The sequence below is a fragment of the Poecilia formosa genome, unplaced genomic scaffold (assembly GCF_000485575.1).
Source record: "Poecilia formosa unplaced genomic scaffold, Poecilia_formosa-5.1.2 Scaffold474, whole genome shotgun sequence".
Lineage (NCBI taxonomy): Eukaryota > Metazoa > Chordata > Actinopteri > Cyprinodontiformes > Poeciliidae > Poecilia > Poecilia formosa.
The window spans coordinates 277,784-296,964 of NW_006800413.1; the positions used below are offsets into that span (position 1 = coordinate 277,784).

At 38.7% G+C, this 19,181-nt stretch overlaps 1 protein-coding gene across 1 annotated transcript; it reads left to right on the forward strand.

Annotated features, from left to right (window-relative positions):
* The first annotated feature begins 402 nt into the window (after positions 1–402).
* Positions 403–12,072, forward strand: slc25a10b (solute carrier family 25 member 10b). The gene is made up of 12 exons (XM_016664269.1): positions 403–492; positions 717–931; positions 4,127–4,246; positions 6,326–6,440; positions 6,578–6,626; positions 6,750–6,791; positions 6,871–6,914; positions 7,004–7,074; positions 7,433–7,525; positions 7,621–7,698; positions 7,794–7,850; positions 9,440–12,072. Exons 2-12 carry the CDS (start codon positions 842–844, stop codon positions 9,539–9,541), a joined length of 861 nt encoding a protein of 286 aa, XP_016519755.1. The 5' UTR covers positions 403–492; positions 717–841; the 3' UTR covers positions 9,542–12,072.
* The last annotated feature ends 7,109 nt before the right edge of the window (positions 12,073–19,181 follow it).

The window sequence follows — 19,181 nt, forward strand, 5'->3', positions numbered from 1 at the left end:
GAAGAGTTAGTCTCAAAACGTTTGACTAGACCTTTACATAAAACAAAGTAACCCCTCAACCAACTGCTTTCTTTCTGTTTTTTATTGTAATTTTAATCTTCTTCAGTCTGTTTACTGTAATATTTAATCAAGTTAAATTTAACAAAATTAAACCATCAAAAACATTAGTATTTATTTTCAACATTTAAAAGACGGGCAGCGTTAAACTTGCCACACAGTAAAACCACATGCTCCCACAGAGAAAGCTGAGCACCAAACACACCAGCCCCTTTTTTCAGGGTTACTTTCTGTTCTCCTGGGAACGGTTGTCCTCTTAAAGGGACAGCGTTCCCATTTATCACCCGCATCGCATGGGAGAGGATGAGTGTCACTTTAAAAGCACATGATAGCTAAAAGTGGGGAAACAGGAGTACGCGAGCCTATTGTGTGCAGAAAATTTCTGCATTGTCATACTACGTTGCTGCCCTTCGCCGTTCAGCCTCCCCACCGAGCGGGTAGGCAGCTCCTCCGTCCGCACTGACAATTGGCTGGGCTCCTCTCTCTCTCTCTCTCTCTCTCCCTCGGTGTCACAGCTGCTTCCTGCTGCGCCGCAACATCGTAGCTTCAACCGAGCTCTCGCGTGCACGCTGGTCTCGCGACGTGAAAGTCCCCTCTCTCCTTTATCGGAATGTCTGAAGATTAACGAGGTTGTCCTGTGGGTTGCACTCGCTTGTTGTCGCGGCTGGAAGCTCCAGGTCTGAGCAGAGCCGCCACGCACTGCAGGCGGACGGAGGGCCGTGGCGAGCCGGGTGGAGGGAACCCAGCGCTGTGGAAGGAGGACGGGAGAGGAGCCGGCGTTATCATGACTGAGAAACGGATGTCGCGGTGGTATTTCGGGGGGCTGGCCTCCTGCGGAGCCGCATGCTGCACTCATCCTCTGGATCTCGTCAAGGTGAGCGGCGCAGTGGCTCTGCCCACAGAGCTGGGGGGTGAAGGAGAGTGCAGGCCTTAACACCGGGGCACAGCTGGTTCCAGCTGTTCTTGCACAAGTCAGCGTGTTTCACCAAACCTCGCGTCTTGAAGGTTTCACACAGTGCCCTGCTAGACTGCAGAGATCACTGTAAACTAACGGAGATCTTAAGTTGGCACAGTTTGTCTGTAACAAGTAGGATGTTCAAAGTTGAATCTAGGTCATAGGTCAACACAAAGTTTCCCAGACACTGTAGTCCTGTTAATCTATACCAAATGCCTAAATCTTCTTCTTCTCCAGTGACGTTTGCACATGACTCAAATAAAGTTTGTGGCGCTCAGGAAATCATGTGCTGTGTAATTATACAGGGAGGAAAGGTAATCACCAGACTGGAGTTGAGCAGCTTCTCTGAAATGCCTTCTGTTTGCCCTCACTTTTTACTTGCATGTGGCGAAGCTGGAAAGCGGGTTTTTACACACAAAGCACAAGCTTCAGAAATGTAAATGTTCATTATTTTAAGAAGAAAACAGAGCGTGAGCCGCTTACTGACATTAAGGTTAAAAAAAAGTGACTGGCTTCAAACGACTACAGCCGAAAGTGACAAAGTGACCTGTCTTCTCTAGTTGTATGGGCTGATTTAAGTTTCCTACTGTTGGATAGTTTTGAGTAAAAATATCATAGCATCATAGTATTTATATAAAAATGTATGGCATTATATCCCTGCTTTGATTTAAAACGGAAAATTAGCAAATATTTAGTCATATCAAGTACCTAAACCTATGTAGTCCATACCACGTGTTTATTAAAATGTTTATACAAAGACTGAAGAAAAATATTTCAGTAAACAGCCTCTAAATTTAGGATTTTGTGGTTAAGCAAACTGTCCGGTTGCACGCAGTAATATACATTTTTGTTGGCTGGGTTTTGACTAAAACAGGTATAACGGGTCTGTCTAGTAAAATTATCTCTGAACTGGATCCTCTGATGAAAAGGACGATAAAACTGTTAGGAACTGTGCAGCAGAAAATGTTAGGTTTATTTTCTCTTTATAGGCACAAGAGGCCTTTATTTAGCAGTAACTGGACAGGCAATGGGGAGGAGAGAGCTCTATCACACACTGCACTCGGCACGTGAATGCATGTGTGTGACTGAATGGAGTGTGAAATGTGGACTTGATAAAGTTCTGTTCAAGTACAGGTCATTTACAGGCCATTTACCTACTGAGCCTCCCATCACTCAACATTTTAGTTGTTTTAAACTATCAGAACCTTGGTAAAACTCCCATCTGGTAGCTAGATGATGCCTAGTTTGGAGCATTACACATTACTGCCCCTCCCCTACCTGCTGCTGTGTGCACTGCAGGTCAGCTGGCTGAAATGATGAAAATTATAAATAGCTGTTTTTGACACCGGATTACCAGTAAATTGCCTATTTATGAAAAGTCGGTACTGAACAGCTCTTGTGTCATTATCTCTTCCTGCAAAGTGTTGTTCATGTTTAACTCTGAGATTAGTGTGAGACAGCTTTAATTCATCTTCATCAAATGCTGTTTTCTCAAGAGTTTAGATGAAAATCTGTGTCATAATCAAAATGGTCACAATCCCATTTTAGAGCCAGTACAGTGTTAAGACTTTCGAAAGGCATTTTTATTTCGTCTCTGGCTTTCAGCCGGCTTCAATGGCTTGATTTCCAAGAGTGAATAACATTTTGTTGCAACAATTATTCCGACATCTAGTTAGTTTAAAGACATTATGCAGTGAAAACAGAATGAGGTCCCATAATAGAGGAAAAGTGCATTTTGCACTTCGCTGTAGTGAGCTCTGTTTCCACATCGCCGAGAAGTCCAGTGGTGGCAGTGCAAAGACCACAGACTCCTGTTTGTTTTCATGCTAGCGTAGAACCGGATTTAGCAAACACAGGTTTGACCTCATCTGTTCTAGTTTTTAAAGTTACAAAGTGGTTTGCCAGCAGCACAAACACTGACAGAAAAATATAAGTAAGGATGGGACCGGTTCTGATGCTGCCTTGCTTTAAATTGTAGCTCTCTCTCTTTTTTTAATGAAATGGTTATAAAATAATCAAGTTGATGAATTTATTTAAAACACTATCTAATTAATTTCCCTCCAAAAATAAATTTCCCTCTACTTACAGCTTGATTTGAGCCCTGATCGAATCTTACCGAATTAATCTTTATACCTGTGACCATAACAGATTTTTCTCTGGTGGGGAAATGGAGAAAGAACTTGACATTTTTTCAGAGTTACTTTTTCAGTGGTTTCTTTAAATCTGATTCTCCTCGTACTTGAATTGAAATTAAGTGACGTCGGTGATCAAGATATTGCTTCGTCATTTGCACTTGAGGGCTGAAGACTAACAACGACTTACTGTCTCCTCTACTGCAACTCCACAGGGCGATGGATTGCTAATGTGGGTAATAAATTATGTCAGAAGTCATATTTGATTTCCGCATTTTATCACTGAACTTTGTTCCAAAATCTGAAAACATTAGATTTGCAAAATCTCTGTTTCCAATGTGGTTCTGTGGCCAATGTGTTTCCTCATTATTTTGTATCTTGAGACACTGTTGCAACATTTTGTTCAGCAGATGTTGTAACTAAGTCAGCATCCATTTCAGATTGTGAAGGTAGAGTTGGTGAGGAACTTTGAACTATACAAGTTGGGAACTCGACTTCGGACTTGAAATTTCTGACTTGAAAATGTTCAGATACAAAAGAAGCTGCAGTGATTTAAACGTTGAACCGAAACACACAAACCAGTTTATTCAGATCAGCAATGTGGGGGGAACAAAAGCCCACATTGTTTCAAAAAGGTCATTGACCTTCAATCCCAGGTCCTCATCAAAACAAAGAACAAAGGTCATGTTTTGAAACCACTGAGGCCCTCTTCCAACAAGCACAGAGTGTTACAACACCTGGATTACTGGTGCATGGCAGGATTTCCTTTTCTTTAAGGCCTAATGAAGAACAGCGTGGAAAATAACATTTATCATTAAAAGAAAACAGCTGAATTCAGAAAACCTTGTTTGATTTTTGAATCAAATTAAGCTTTCACATCAATCCGTGCATTTTTCCTTTGTGTTCTGCATCTAAGCTCCAAATCAATGTGTGAGGTTTTAATTTTTTTTTTTCAACATATGGCCCTCTTTTTCTTCCTCAGGTCCACCTGCAGACACAGCAGGAAGTGAAGAGGAGGATGGTTGGGATGGCTGTGCACGTGGTGAGGAATGACGGAGTGCTGGCTCTCTACAGTGGCCTCTCCGCCTCCCTGTGTCGACAGGTAGATTTTTTTATTTTTTTTTTAAGCTAAATTTTGTCAGAATCTGAAAAATTATGTGGGTGATCATCATCTTCAGCGTTGAAGAGTTTGTTCCTTAATTCACATCTACATATATATTTGTTGAATCAGTCTGAGTGTGGAAAAAAAAAAAACACCTTTGCAAAATAATAGAAAAATAGCGATAGAGAGATTTTCTTTTTCCCCAAACAAATTGTGCAAGTTGAATAAAGCTGCTGAATGCAGATAATATGCAAAAGGATGATTAATTAATTAATACCAGCGATATCATATTAAGCTTCCTAACAAGAATACTAATGTTGTTGCATATTTTACATCCCTTGGTTGTTAGTTTATGTCAGGAATACACCCGGTCCTCTTTAATTTTTTTCAGAAGTTGCGCTCACTGTTGCTTTCCACTGATTTAAAGTAAATCTTTATTGTCACAATAGATAGAGCAAAAGGTCAGGGAGGAGACATTAGACCAGAGGCCAGCAGCAGCAGGTTGATGATGATGATGATGATGATGATGATGCAGGGTCTTCTCAGGTAAGGAGGGATTATAACTTGATGAGAAATAAGGAAGGGAAAGTCCTCTACAGCAATTTCAACTTTTTTTCTCTCCACAAGACCATGTTATGGCAAAGATAAAGCTTAAAAAATGTACAACTTTGACTGTAACTTTATGGAAAAGCTGCCTCAAAGTCAGTAATTTTAGGCAGCAACAGTCAGAGTTATGAAGGGATAATTTCTTTGTACGGCTCTGAACGCACGCAAGCACAAATCTTCAACAGTCACCAATAAAGTCAGCAATAAATAAATAAATAATATAACTGCTTTTCACAGCAAGTTTTTTCTGGGACTTTGTTTTAGCGAGCTCAACCACACTGAAACTGAAACCAGTGTCTGAGAAACTGCTGATATACTTGGGTTTTTATTTACAACCATCACTCAAGTGCACTGGGAATAAGTCGGACAAGGGGGGTCATTCCCTCTTGTTCGGAGCAGCAATAGTTTGGATAAAAATTCCTCGTTGATGTCAGAGAACAATGGGCAGACTGACTTGAGATGGGGGGGGGGGGGGAATGTCTTGAAATAGATGGGCTACAGCAGCACAAAACCACACTGGGTGCCACTCCCGTCAGCTAAGAGTAGGGAAATTACCCTGCAGTTCACACAGACTCACCTAAATTGGGCAATCAATGACAGATTGGGAAAAGTTTGCCTGGTTCAGTGAGCCTTGATTTGAGCTGGGATATTCAGATAGTGGTGTCAGAAAAAACCTGAAAACATAGATCCATCCTGTCTTTTTTTTAAGGATGCTTTGGTTATATTGTGCTGTTTCTACGCTCCTCTTCAGAGACTCTACTTTTATAGTCCGCTTATTTTGTACAGGTCAGATAAAATTCTGTGGCCCTTTTCTGTCAGAAGTTTCTTTCTTCTGAAAGAAAGAAACTTTCTTTCAGAAGAAAGAAAGTTTCTTCTTTCTTTCTACCACCACAAATGTTGGACCAATTCAGCAGAATTTATTCTGTTTTAAAATGCTTTTCTTATTTGTCAGAGACCACACAGACCAACCGAGGTACTGTGGCTTATCCAGTGGGGGTTACAGCACCCCCTAGCGGCCTCCTGAGGCCACCATTGAATCTAACACAACTGGTGAAGTTGTGTTAGATTACACAACTTTATTAGGTTTGTCTGTATTGCTGCTCCATTATAATCTCATTTAGTAGATATGACTGATAAAAGCTGGAGCTTGTTAGGGTGCGGGTTTATCGTTGTTCTATTTGAGACGTAAAACGTAGGATTTGTAATTTCTTTTATCTTTAAAATGAAAAAAATCTGAATTTAATGTACTAAAATGTGATTATTATGGTCATATGTTAACCCAAGAACATGAATACAACGGTGTAAGCAACCGTGATGCTTCACTAACATGCAAACCTGCTTTGTATTGCTAAGATAATCTGTCTTCCTTCCACAGATCTCTTGAGGTTGCAGCTTTCTTGGGCCCAGACTTCTTCCTTTGGATAAAGAAAGTGACTGAGCTGTTTATGAACTAAACATGTTTCTGTCTTTCAGATTACCTACTCCCTCACCAGATTTGCCATCTATGAGACAGTCAGAGACATGATGGGCAGCACTGGCAAGGGACCAATGCCTTTTTACCAGAAGGTCCTGCTGGGAGCATTTGGAGGTACACACACACACACACACACACACACACACACACACCTACACACACGCATTCGTTCCTTCATCTTTCACTCTGACCCAAATGTGCAGTTGCCACCTGTGAAGGACTGTTTAGCAACACGTTTCATCTGCCAACAGGATTCACTGGTGGGTTTGTTGGGACTCCATCAGACTTGGTGAATGTCAGGTAAAGCTACTTGACAACATTCCCTTTAAACAAGAACATTTGTGTGGATTTTGCTAATTAATTATGGTATTAGCTGGAAAGATAAATGAGATCTGAAATCATTTTTTCTTCTTCCTCTTCTAGAATGCAAAACGACATGAAGCTGCCACCAGAGCAGAGAAGAAAGTGAGTGTTGGGGTTGAACGATGCTCTGTATAGATTGGTGTTCACGTAATTTATCACTGTACTTGTGCTTTGCTTGTAGCTATAAACATGCTGTCGATGGACTCTACAGAGTCTTTAGAGAAGGTAAACGACGAGCACGAAATCAAGTTTTCACTTTGTGTTTGTGTCATCTGGCATCGCAATCAAGGTCTGGTCTTTATTTGTTCATGCAGAGGGTGTGAGAAGGCTGTTCTCAGGAGCCTCCATGGCGTCTGGCAGGGGGGCGCTGGTCACTGTGGGGCAGGCAAGTCGCATTAAAAATCACGTTAACGTTTTCACAAAATGTTCTTCTAAGTGATTAACGACACTTTCCTGCAGCTAAGCATTGATGCAGCAGAGACGGAACGATTTAGACTTTCTTTAAATCTCAAAAGCTTCTTGTTTTTTGTTTATATTAGGGTTTTTTTGCAATAAAAAAAAAATCCTGATCTAAAAATCCTCCTAGAGGGCACAAAAAAAATCAATATTATGAGACAATGGCTGCACTGGAGATTTCATCCTTTCATATAATAAGCTGGCAATACATGGACATTTATATTTAAATGAGTCTCAGTGTTTAAGATTAACATTTCCCAAATTGTATTTTTTTTGTTTGTTTGCAGTTGGCGTGTTATGACCAGGCCAAGCAGCTGGTGTTGGGAACAGGCGTGATGGGAGACAATATACTCACACACTTCCTTTCCAGCTTCATAGCGGTAGGAATTGAGTTCTTCCACTGATTTAATGCAGTTTCCAGAGCTTCTTCTTCTTTTTTTATATTTTACATTTTTTGCAAACATCTCCTCTGCAGGGAGGCTGCGCTACGTTCTTGTGTCAGCCTCTGGATGTGCTCAAAACCAGGTTGATGAACTCAAAAGGAGAGTACACAGTAAGTAACTCGCTCGTCTCGTAGGTCGCCTACTTGTTCAGTTTTCAGTTTAAACTCACTTTAATAATATTTATTTCTCCCCCCCATGTCTGCAGGGAGTAATGCACTGCTTACGGGAAACGGCCAAACTGGGTCCGCTGGCATTTTACAAGGTAAAAAATAAATAAGGAAAAATAGTCCTACACAATTTGTCCTCATTCATGGATATATAGAAAATCACTCAGACCAGATGATGATGGCAATATTTGATGCAAATACATTGTGAACCTCACTTTAGATGTGTGTTGAATACCTATAAAAGTCAGAGTTGTGAAATGACGGCTGTTTCATTTTTTTCAGCAGTTTTTCTATGCAGGAAGGCTTGAAATTAGTCTTTTATTCTACTCATTGTGTCTTCTTAAATCAGTCCTTTATCAGTGTATTAAAAAGTTCAACTGTGCAATGAGATTTTATTTTTCCACACTGATGCAAAAAAAAATCGATTTTTTTTGTGTAGATCTCAACTGTTTTCAGAATCTCCTTGAATTTCAGATGCATCTCAATCAAAGTATCGTTAAATTAAAAGTGACTTATTTCAGTAATCCAGTTCAAAAAGTGACATTAATTTTCTCAGAATACAAAACATTACGTCAGACCGATAAGAGTTTTGTTATGCAGAAACGTTGGCCATTTGTAACGTACTTTCTTCAGCTCTACAGCAGTGTTTCCTAAATCTTGTCCTCAAGGCTCCTGCATGTTTCACATGTTTCTGCTTTAACACACCCGAATTGGATGACTGCTGCTCAGGACTGGCCTGTTAGTCAGACATCAGTTGAAATCAGGTGAGCTGCAGCAGGGAAACATCTAAACCATGCAGGGTGGTGTGCCTTGAGGACAACATTGCTCCACAGTATATCCACTCAGTAGTTGATCGGGATTTGGTTTGCCTGAATCACTGCCGAAATGCGACGTGACATGGAGGTGTTCAGCCTGTGAAAACAGCTTCTCTGTGTGGTTTAGGTTGAGATAATTAGGTGGCCATTGATACCATGGTCATTACAGCAGGTATAGATAGTTTAGGCTGTGTGAGCAGAAGCCAAATCCTGCTGGGGAATTAAATCAGTATCTCCATAAAGCTTGTAGTCAGGGGATAAAAGGAGCGCGACAGTTGTGGTCCACATCCTGAATTCTTGAAACACTGACTGTCCAGACATTACGGATCTTCTTCAAACTCTTTAAATGAATCTGTTCCAAGGCAGTGGTTATATTTATGGAGCCTTTTCTTTGAGACTTTATCCTTCCACTCAACTTTGTGTTAATAGGCTCAACTACAGCCCTCTGAGAACATCCAGCTTCTTATGCAGAGATGTTCCTTGTGACTGTGTGCTGGACAGCTACCAACTCCACTGATTTCCTAATGTCTTTGAGACTTTAACATGCCCATAACACACGATTTCTGTGTTAAAGATTATTTTTTTATTGTAATATTCCAATTATTAGAGAAACTGAATTTTGGGTTTTATTCACTATAACTAAAATCATCAAAATTAAAAGAACATTGTGTGTAATGAATCTAAATGCAATGAGTGAATTTTTGAACACATTCGCTCCACTTAGCTGTGTGTGCAAGTTATTGCTGGTTTTGCTGCTGTCATTTCGCACTGAATGTTTCCTCTGTTCTGTGTGCTGCAGTTCAGTGTTGTTGGTTATTTTCACTATCAGATCAAAGTGCAGAGATTAAAATCCTTTGACTTTGTTGCAGGGTCTTGTCCCAGCCGGGATCCGCCTGGTTCCCCATACAGTTCTCACCTTTGTTTTCCTGGAGCAACTCAAGAAGTACTTCGGCATTCGCATCATCTCCTGATCCGCTCCTTGGCTCCGTCACTGCCAATCATGTCCTCCTTCCTCATCCTGCTCCTCATTATTCACAAGTAAAGAAGGGAAAGGGGGACCTGAACATGGTCATGGTGCTGTTCCCTCTCCTTTTTTTCTCTACCTCCATCCCACAAGTGGATTTACGCAACTTGCATCGAAAACCAACAGTTCTGGTCATTCTTTTGCTCTTTTACATCAGAAATGGGGGGAAAAAACAGATTCAAAGCTACTGGATTGAGGTTAATAACATCAATAGAATATTAATCAAGTGTCAGAGATTACTGTTATTGTTTAATCATGATGTAGTTTTGGAAACTGAGTTCAGATCGTACGTGTTTAACATTACACGTTGGTTGCAGGCAAAATTTTAACCTCGGCTGATTCCATATCATGTGCCGTTTATTAATCTGACCTAAAATCTAATCTATTAGTTGTTTGTGATAATTTCAGGAGTGACACAAAGTGAGGAATAACTGCAAACTGCAGCTTAGTTTACAGTTCTCTAAAGCAATTTCGATTTTATCGAGAGAGCACGACATCATCCAGAAGTTGTAAACAAACGCAGCGCAGCTTTATCAGTTCCCATCTGACCAATCTATAATGGATTTACAAAGTCATAAATCTAAGACGCCTGTTTATTTTCACTCGGTAATCAGTGAGCAAACAGCGGGGTTGATAAATTGAGTTCAACATAAAATATTTTTTTTGTTTTTGTTTCCACCTTAATATTTTTTTAACAATCAAAACACTGACTGATTAAAATGTGATTAATTTCTTTCCGTTGCTTCCTTAATTCATTCCACTGTCGCATTTCACATCACGTCTAAAAACGGAGAGGACCAAGTTTGTTTGGATCACTTTTTACACAGCGAGTTAAAAGAAAACTGAGGTTTTCTCCACACATAGCTGGGTCTTTTTTTTTTTTAAAACAAATATCTTCACCACATTGTTTAAAAAAAATAATACTGTGCACATGGGATCGGTTTTAGAAAAAGTTTTCAGCCACATCAACTTGCACAAAGCTGCTCCTGGCTGTTGTTTTTTAAACATGCCAAACCCATAGGGGGCAGTGTAGCACAAAGCTAAAACCTGTGTCAGCCAATCGGATTGAAATGTTTAAACGCATTTCAATTTCCTGGCGCCATGTTTAATTCCCATGGCACCAGGAAATTGAAATTTATGAAGTTAAAAAAAACATAGGTCAATGTCAATTGGGAATAATGTCAAACAAATTATACTATGTGGATTTATTGTTGCATTATTTGTCCTCTTTGGTTGGAGTTTATAAATAATTGTTTTTAGTGATATTAAACTGAGTTTTCCTGTGGATGAAAGACCAAAAGGCTTTTTTTTTCACCCCAGATATCTGGCTACATGTGGACTAGGCCTGAAATACATAAAGACATCTGATAATACATAAAAATTATTCTGTCTCCAAGATCCTAACAACATTCTATATCTACTCTAAGGATACGGTTTAAAAAGGCAGTATTGTGTAAAATCTAAATTTTTCAGCATTTCATTATGTTATAATATTCACTCGTCAAAAACATACCTGGAGTGCTGCCTTGATTTTTACATGTATGATCGAGAAATCTTTGAATCTCCCACGGCAACCATTTCAGGGTGGTTGCCTTTTACACACAGCTCCCCTCTGCAGCTGCAGTTTCCAGTCGGGCTTCTGCCTCACAGAGCCATCCACCTCCTTGACTCTCTCAATCAGCTCCTTCAGACTAGCCAGCAGCAATTAGCAAACACTTGGAGGAACTACGCCGCATCTGCTGAGCTCATTATACAAACTGCTTTTCAGGGCAATGCTCCTATGAACAATGTTAAAGGCTTAATAGAGGAACACTGATGTGATGACTTGCTGAAGGCGGAGTGTCGGAAAGAGCAGGAACTTCTTAAAGGGACAAAGCCCAATTCCAATGTGTTAGATTGCAAAGTCGAATTAAGTGATTCTCGATATAGATGGAGCATTTTTATAACAACTAAAGGCAACATGATTACTTGATTGTACTATAAAATGGTACTATGTGCCTGTAAAATGCATAATGCTGCCTCTTTAAACAACAGCTCTTTTTCAGTCTGCAATATTGGTTTTAAAACGCGCTTTATTTAAAACTTGATATAACACTGACTGACCTGCTTTTAACAAAGGGACGACATTTAAGATTCAAAATATTCAAACTGAAATTGTGGATGAATCCAGTTTCAAATGTTTTTCTGTTTCTTTCACTCATAAGATGTAAAGAATATCTTCCCTCTGCAAGCCGTGCCTGCTCGAGTCTTGCTGCCTTATAGTATCTGTCCTGTAGGGGGCAGTGCTGTTACATGTGAATTGTCCTGTTTTATGCACCCGAGAGGTTTTCTATCTTCATCTCAGGATGAAACCTGTGGCATCTACTGTATTTACATTCACTGAAGTGGAACTGTCGGGACAGTTATGAGTCAGTAAGTTTCAATATTGTCGATCTTTCACTAATACATTTGAGAATTAAAGGACTAATTGAAACTGTGTCTTCAGATTTTTACTGTAGTTTTTTTTTGGGGGGGGGGATTTTATTTGAGTGTTTCTAAAGCAAGCCAGTGTTTCTTTATCTAAATAAATCTAATAAGTTAATAAGTCAGCTGATGATCCTTCTGGGGTGGTAAGTGATTCATTTGAAGAGTTTCAGCTTCTCACTGCTACAAGGTCGCGCAGCACAGCTGGCTGCGGTGGTGAATCAGCCTTCACCTTCAGGGTTCTGGTCTCAGCAGAGCAAGGGCGCGATTTAATGTCCACACATCTACCGTCTTGATCTCAGGCCTTCCTTCCCAGACTCGTGGCCTCTCCGTGGGCATGAGGCAGTTAATTGGTGACATTCATGAGCAATGATTAATGAAATCCGGGGGGGATTCTGCTCTTTGGCCAAGATGAACATAAGCACCCCATATGTTATGATTGTAATACATCATATTAGTGACTGTGACCTTTCACCTCCATCATCTTCTGTCACATCTGTCACTGAATGTGGTAATGGAGGAGAAACTACCTACCATTACAGGAGGTAGTGTTCATCCTCCGTCATTGGTGGCCATGCTAACTAGCTTTAGCATTCACTTCAGACTGTGCTGTAGTGAAGCGGAGAGCAAGGCGGTTGAGAGCAGCACATTCACAAGCTTGATTTTTTTTTTACACATCTGTATTATTTTGTCACAAGATGGTGACAGTTCTAACATATATTTCTAACAAACATATATATACACATACATGTGTGTGTGTGTGTATGAAGAGCATAGTGAAACATTATATATAAATATATAAACATGTTATATATTGCCGCTTTAATGTTTCCCACAAATTAAGTCAGGTATGTTTGCAGATTTACTTATTTACGGCACACAAATTTCAACATTGCAGTTGTTAATGAAATACAGTTAGATTTTTTTTTTTCTAAATTGATACTTTTATATTTTATTATATTTAAATGCATGTCTGAGATACACTTTGGTTAGATTAAAATAAATCATGTCCGATCTAAATCTGCCAGTTGTGAGAAAAATTTAAGGCTGAACTTTTATTTCCTGACTTATCGATGTCAATACTCATCTGCATCAATTGAAAAACATGTTCTCTTGTATTTCCAGTTTTGAAGATTACTTAATAAAAAATTCTTAGATACAGATCAACTTAAAAATGTAATATTTCTTTAAAAGTGTCTTTCATTTGTTTTTGGTAAAAAAAAAAACAGTTTATTTTTCTTTAAGAATAAAACAGTATATAAAGAGCATAGTGAAACAATGTTTGCATTAAAGCTCCAGTGAAAGACTCAGCTACCTCAGTAAAGATGAACTCATTTTTTTCCCTTCGTTTTTATCCGTCTTTACCAGTGGCAGCAATAATGGTGGATGTATTATTTTGTTCTCCTTTATATGCTTCCTTTCCTTTTATTTTTCTGGCAACTGACGTGCAGTTTAACATTTCAATATGTTTTGCTCATTTCTATTGATTATCTTCTAAGCTTTGGATCTAATATAACAATAAACTAAATACAAAACTCCAAACTCGATCACACGAACTCAGACAGGCGCGCCACGTTTCGTCCAACAGAGATGTCGTTTACGGATAAATGCATTTCATTCAAAGCCTGAAGGAAAAGCCCGCGAATACAATATTTCATCATGTCACAAATACGTTTGCTTATTGAGAGAAGTGGATTAAAAGTGCGAATTATTGTAGCTGAGCTATATGTTGTATCACTTTAACATAAAATCAAACATTTTATCATTGCTACGACTTTTGCTGACGTCTGTTCTTATGAATCTCCTTAGCGTGTCATCCGTCACCTTGGGAAGAGGAGAAACCTCAGGGAGAAAACTGGAGCAGTGGGTGGATTTCAGAATAAACATTGTTGCCCGTAGGAAAACATCAAAACGCTGGATCGAGCCTCAACTCTGGGTGTGAGTCAAATATGAAACTGAAACCTGGTGAGAACATTTACACAGATAATGTTGCAAAGGAAGCTATTTTTGTGCGTTCGTGATTTTCTGCAGATGTCGGGCTCCCCATCGATACAGGATAACATTCTACGCAATCTTACTTTGTTGCTTTGGTACAGAAAATACCAGGAACCAAAATCAAAATGAAATTTTATGCCAATCTGTTGGGTAATATTTCTGAAGGTTTTGCCGTAGGAAAAGTTGATTGCTTCATGACATATGAATTTATGAAGCAAATGTTTATTAATCAGCTGAACATCCCTGCTGTGTTCTGTACATTTGTTTCTTTCATGACAAGTCCCACAGGTTTATGAATTTGACACGCCGCCCTGGTCCACAAATCATTTTCACATGTCTTTTCAGGCACAAAACATTTGTGTCTGTGGGCAAAGAATCTGTGCTGTAAATCATTTCAAAATATGTTTATCTGTAACTTTGGCATTTGTAGAATAATATGTAGTCTGCCTTTCACTGACCTGCACATCTGTGCAACACTGGCACCATTTGTTCTTCTTACTGGTGGGGAAGCTCTGCTAATGGTTGCTATTAATCTTTTGCTAAAAAAAAAACAAAAAAAAAACTGATTATAACCCCATGATTTTTGAAGTAGTGGGGAAAAAAAGACATTGCTGTTCTATGTTCCCGGAAGTAGCTAGCTGTGCTACTTCCGGGAAACAAACAAGTAGAGATATGTTGGACTCTGTTTCTGTGCAATATATTTTGCTCCTGATTTATGTTTTTCCAGGAAATGTTCAGTGGACGGGCTGCTGTGCTCTCATCGGTCCGCTGTTTGACATGTCGATGTGCCATCACACACTCCAACAGAGCTAAAATGAAACACAGTTTTTGCTAATATTTAGTATGCTGGAAGAGAAAACTTGTTTTATTTTAGATGTGGAAATACATAGTCAGGAGTAACTCTCTACAGAGGTGCATGAAAGCAGGAACAATTGCAGAAAGTGCAAAACATGAAAAAAAAATCAAATAGCAAAAGCAAGACTGGGGAGATGAAGGATAATTCATGTCTGAAAATGTGCTGTGGCAAAACCCAACTTTCTAAAATATTCATAATAAAAATTATCACCTGGGTTTGTGTGATTGAGCTAAAGAAGTCAAGCAGCGGGCGCTCAGAGGTGACACTGAACCTTTTTACAGCTACAACTTTCATTTTCACTTACAAAGGATGATGGGAGCAAAAAGAAAACAAAGTGATCAGATTTTTACTTCCTTAAGTCGGGAATTATCCGAATGCATATTGGAAAATTCACAGAGTAATGAGAGTAGCTGTAAAATTCGTTGGCAAGTAGGTCATTGTGAAGGCAACATCCTTTGTTTTGTTCGGTTTAACGATGCAGAAGGTAATTTTTTTTTTTTACACATATTTAATTAAACTGCTACTATGCCCTGACAGTATGATATTAGACAGAAAAAGAAAAACAGAAAAACAATACAAAATAATAAAAAAGAAACATTCTCTCATTTTATTGTGCCAGGACAGAGTAAGAATTTCAACAAATACACAAAAACATATTTTTAATAAAAGTTACCTACTTCAACTTTACTATTTTAGGAACCTTGTCAGAAATATTTCTTGCATCATTTTACTTTAATTTCACAATTGCACACTACTTTGTGATGGTCTGTTAAAACACTGAGGTTTGTAGTGGTTGGGTAGCAAAACGTAAACAACTTCAGGCGGTTTGAATACGTTCGTAAAACATATTCGAGGCTCTGCAGACAGATAAACCAGCTCATTCTTTGCTTTTTGCAGTAAATTGGTAGACCGATGTCTCCAACCTTAGCAGCCTATCAAATTATCTCCTTTCAATGTCTGAATCTGTTTTTTGAAGATGATCTTTATCTCATACTTGCTCTGCTGGAATATTGGCAAACAAAAACAACAAATGGAGGTCACAGCGCCTACAATGGCTGCTGGAGAATGTCAAAACATTCATTGTGGCAATGTCACTGGAAAATTTAACGTCGCAGTGACATTGTGCAAAGAATCCCTTTTAGTCGTCTTCCAATTAGAAAACTGCCTCAAACACAATAAAACCAACATGATGTTCTAAAGTGTCATGAAGGAAATACAGGAAATGGAAACGTGTTGACAAAACTCAACCTTGAAGTAATGAATGTCTTAGAAGCAGGACGTCTTTAATCCTGCTCGACGACAACCTTGAGAGTAAAACGGCGAATTTTAAATAGGGACAATGAGGATCTTTTTGGTTTGTTAAAGAAAATATTATAATAATTTTAATCACTGTGGCTTCACGACTCATACAGTATTTTCATGAATAAAACTACTTTTTTTGTTTTTTGCACAACCCTTACACCCATTTTTTCTATCAGTCTTATGAAAAGAACTGTAGCAGCCTGTGAAAGGGATAGTTGCAACCACTGGATTCTTCTCATGAAATTTTCCTCGTGCCCTGGTTGGGCTTAGATTTTATTTCTTTTATATGACAAACTTCTTACACCTCAACCTCAACAGCTGCATTTTTAATCTAATTTTTAAATCTTCCATGTTTTTTTTTTTTTTATCTTCCCTGCTAAAAAAAAAACAATACAAAGATTTAAGCAAGTGAAGATGATTGATTGACGCCTCCACCTCCATCTGGGAAGCGAGTCTCCCTCGTCTCACCATGTGAGTTCTTTAGAAATTGATCTTTGAATCAGTTTCCCAGGAAACATGTTAAAAAAAAAAAAAAAAAAAAAAAAAAACGAGAATATTAAGTGTGCAAAGGACAAAACATTTGAGTTTTCTTGGAATCTGACTGAGAAAATCGGGATTTGAAGCCATTGCTTACAGTAAGAACCTGCACATGATTAGAATGTGACGACATCGAAAATATATCACAATTAGAAAATAAAGGTGTTTTAATTTAGCAAAAAAAAAAAAAGCAAAAATATTACATCTTCAATGTAAACATTTCACATATTATTGGCTTAAATTTACATAAAAATATGTTTTTCTACGATTCTTTTAATGGAAGTAAATATGTGTGGGAATAACTGAATTGATTAAAAAAAAAAAGCTACCATTGGAGTTTCTACAAATGCAGCCGGTCCCACACACATTCACTCATTGGCCTTTTCTTTTCTTGACATTCTCTATTATACACACCCACACACACACACACAAGTGCACAATATCTCATCATCTTGCCTAAGGACACCTCGACATGTGGACTGAAAACACGACGGTTCTGCTTTGTAGTTCCACAGAAACCCACATTCCTACACGCAGCAAGCAGGAGAGCAAAATATTGGAAATTACTTTTCATTTCTATGTTAACCCAGAACTGATGGTTCATACTGTTCACACATCCAGTTTATCCAGGTTTTAAAGTGCTAAACCCTGGAGTCAATTTAAAATATATTATTTTTTTTTTAGCAGTTTTGCTGCGCTGGAAACAGGCGAGTCACTAGACAAAGGTCATCAGTCGTCCCTTTGGGCTCTGGCAGCAACTTGCCTTCTGGCAGATTCAGCTACAAGCTGACAGCTTAACGCAGGAGCGTTCCCACTTGGCAGTAAAACCTGAGACACATCCTGTGGTCAAATAATGTTTTCTCTGCGCAAACAAACGCAAACCACGCCACAGGAGCGCGTCTATTAGATAGCTGAACAACGACAGCGCACTCTCAAACTTTTGTAAAATCACAAATTTGTTGCTGTATATCAGTCGGACACTGGCGAAGATAAAGTCACACACTTTGCAGTTTACAGATTAAATATTTGACTTTATTTAGCTTCAGTTTTAAACTCTCAAAATTCAGTCAAAAACCACCATGTGCTTTTTTGACTGAATACTGCCTGCATGAACAGGGTTTTCAAAGTGATGCATGAAAGCCAAAAAACACCACAGAGAAACAAATGTTGAGTTAATCTGGTAGAAATATTCCCAACAAACCAGGATGTGTTCTTCATTTGCAATATTTCAATGTATTAAAATATTGATTTGATAAATTAATGCTGTCCATGGATCAATACACCAGAGGACGCTGATGTTATGGGGGAGAGCCTCCAGGTTTTCATGGGCCTCACTGATTGTCCAAGGCTGACACATAAAAATCTAAATCATAGCAGAATTTCAGGATTCTTATTAAGTTTTCACCTTGAATTTAAGTTTTTGTTTGTTTTTTTGGCCTTGGAGGCAGTGATCCCTCCAAGGCCATCACTGCCTTGCTCTTCTATGAAAGAAGAGCAATGTCTCATAGCTCTTCAAAAGTGAAGAGCTATGAAAGATATAAAATGGACAAATAGTTACAACCTACCAAAGTTTGCTACATGGACAATCTCTCTTCTACAAATTGAAATATAAAGCACTATTTTAAGCAGTCACTTTGGATTACCAAAATTATTTCCATTTTCCGAATGCCAGAAACATGAAGGATTTGACATTTTCATTACTTACTTCAAAGTCAGAAGTTTACATACTCTAACTTTGCCGTACTTTTAAACAATCTTTGTTAGGGATGATCGCACACTCGTATAAATGATACCTTTTTCTATCCCTTTTCTTGTGTTTTGAGCCATTTGTTTGATATTTAGAAGCACTTTGTTTGTGTTGATTTATTTTTAATCAGAGTTTCAGTATTCCCATGGTCAGTGTGCCTACTTGTATTGCTTTAATTTGCTCTGTCACTGGACAATTAGCTCCTCAGCTCCTAAGACTTTCTCCCCTCATAACTTCTATTGATTCTGTTGGTTGAACTCACCTGTTCCTGGTCTCCACCAATCACCTGTCAGTTTTAATTACTGCTTTTCACATCCTCCCTACAGGTACCTTTTGTTGTTTGTTGCATGAATAAGTCAGCTCTCTGCTTTTCTACTGGGTTTCACGTTGAGAAGGATTCGAAATGATTTACCACTAAAATGTTTGGAGGGAGGGGGAGTTTGTTAGAATCCTTTGTATGTTGCAGACTCATACCTGAGTTAAAATTCCTGTATCTTAATCTTCTTTTCTAAATATCAAGCGTCTCAAAATAAATATTCATTTTATAGCTGCGGACAAAACGAAGAACAAAAAAACTAAGCCGTATGCACTCTGGAGCAACAAACACCACGATTGCCTCACTCTTTCAGCTGAGATGCATGAATGTTACACATGAGATTAAGAGTTCAGTGTACAGGTAGGACCAGG

Bases quoted from the DNA above. Each gene is read 5' to 3' on its own strand.
- slc25a10b (XM_016664269.1), top strand. From the start codon at position 842: ATGACTGAGAAACGGATGTCGCGGTGGTATTTCGGGGGGCTGGCCTCC. The intron at 6,792-6,870 runs GTGAGTGTTGGG...CTTTGCTTGTAG, and splicing joins CCACCAGAGCAGAGAAGAAA to CTATAAACATGCTGTCGATG. The intron at 6,915-7,003 runs GTAAACGACGAG...TTGTTCATGCAG, and splicing joins CTACAGAGTCTTTAGAGAAG to AGGGTGTGAGAAGGCTGTTC.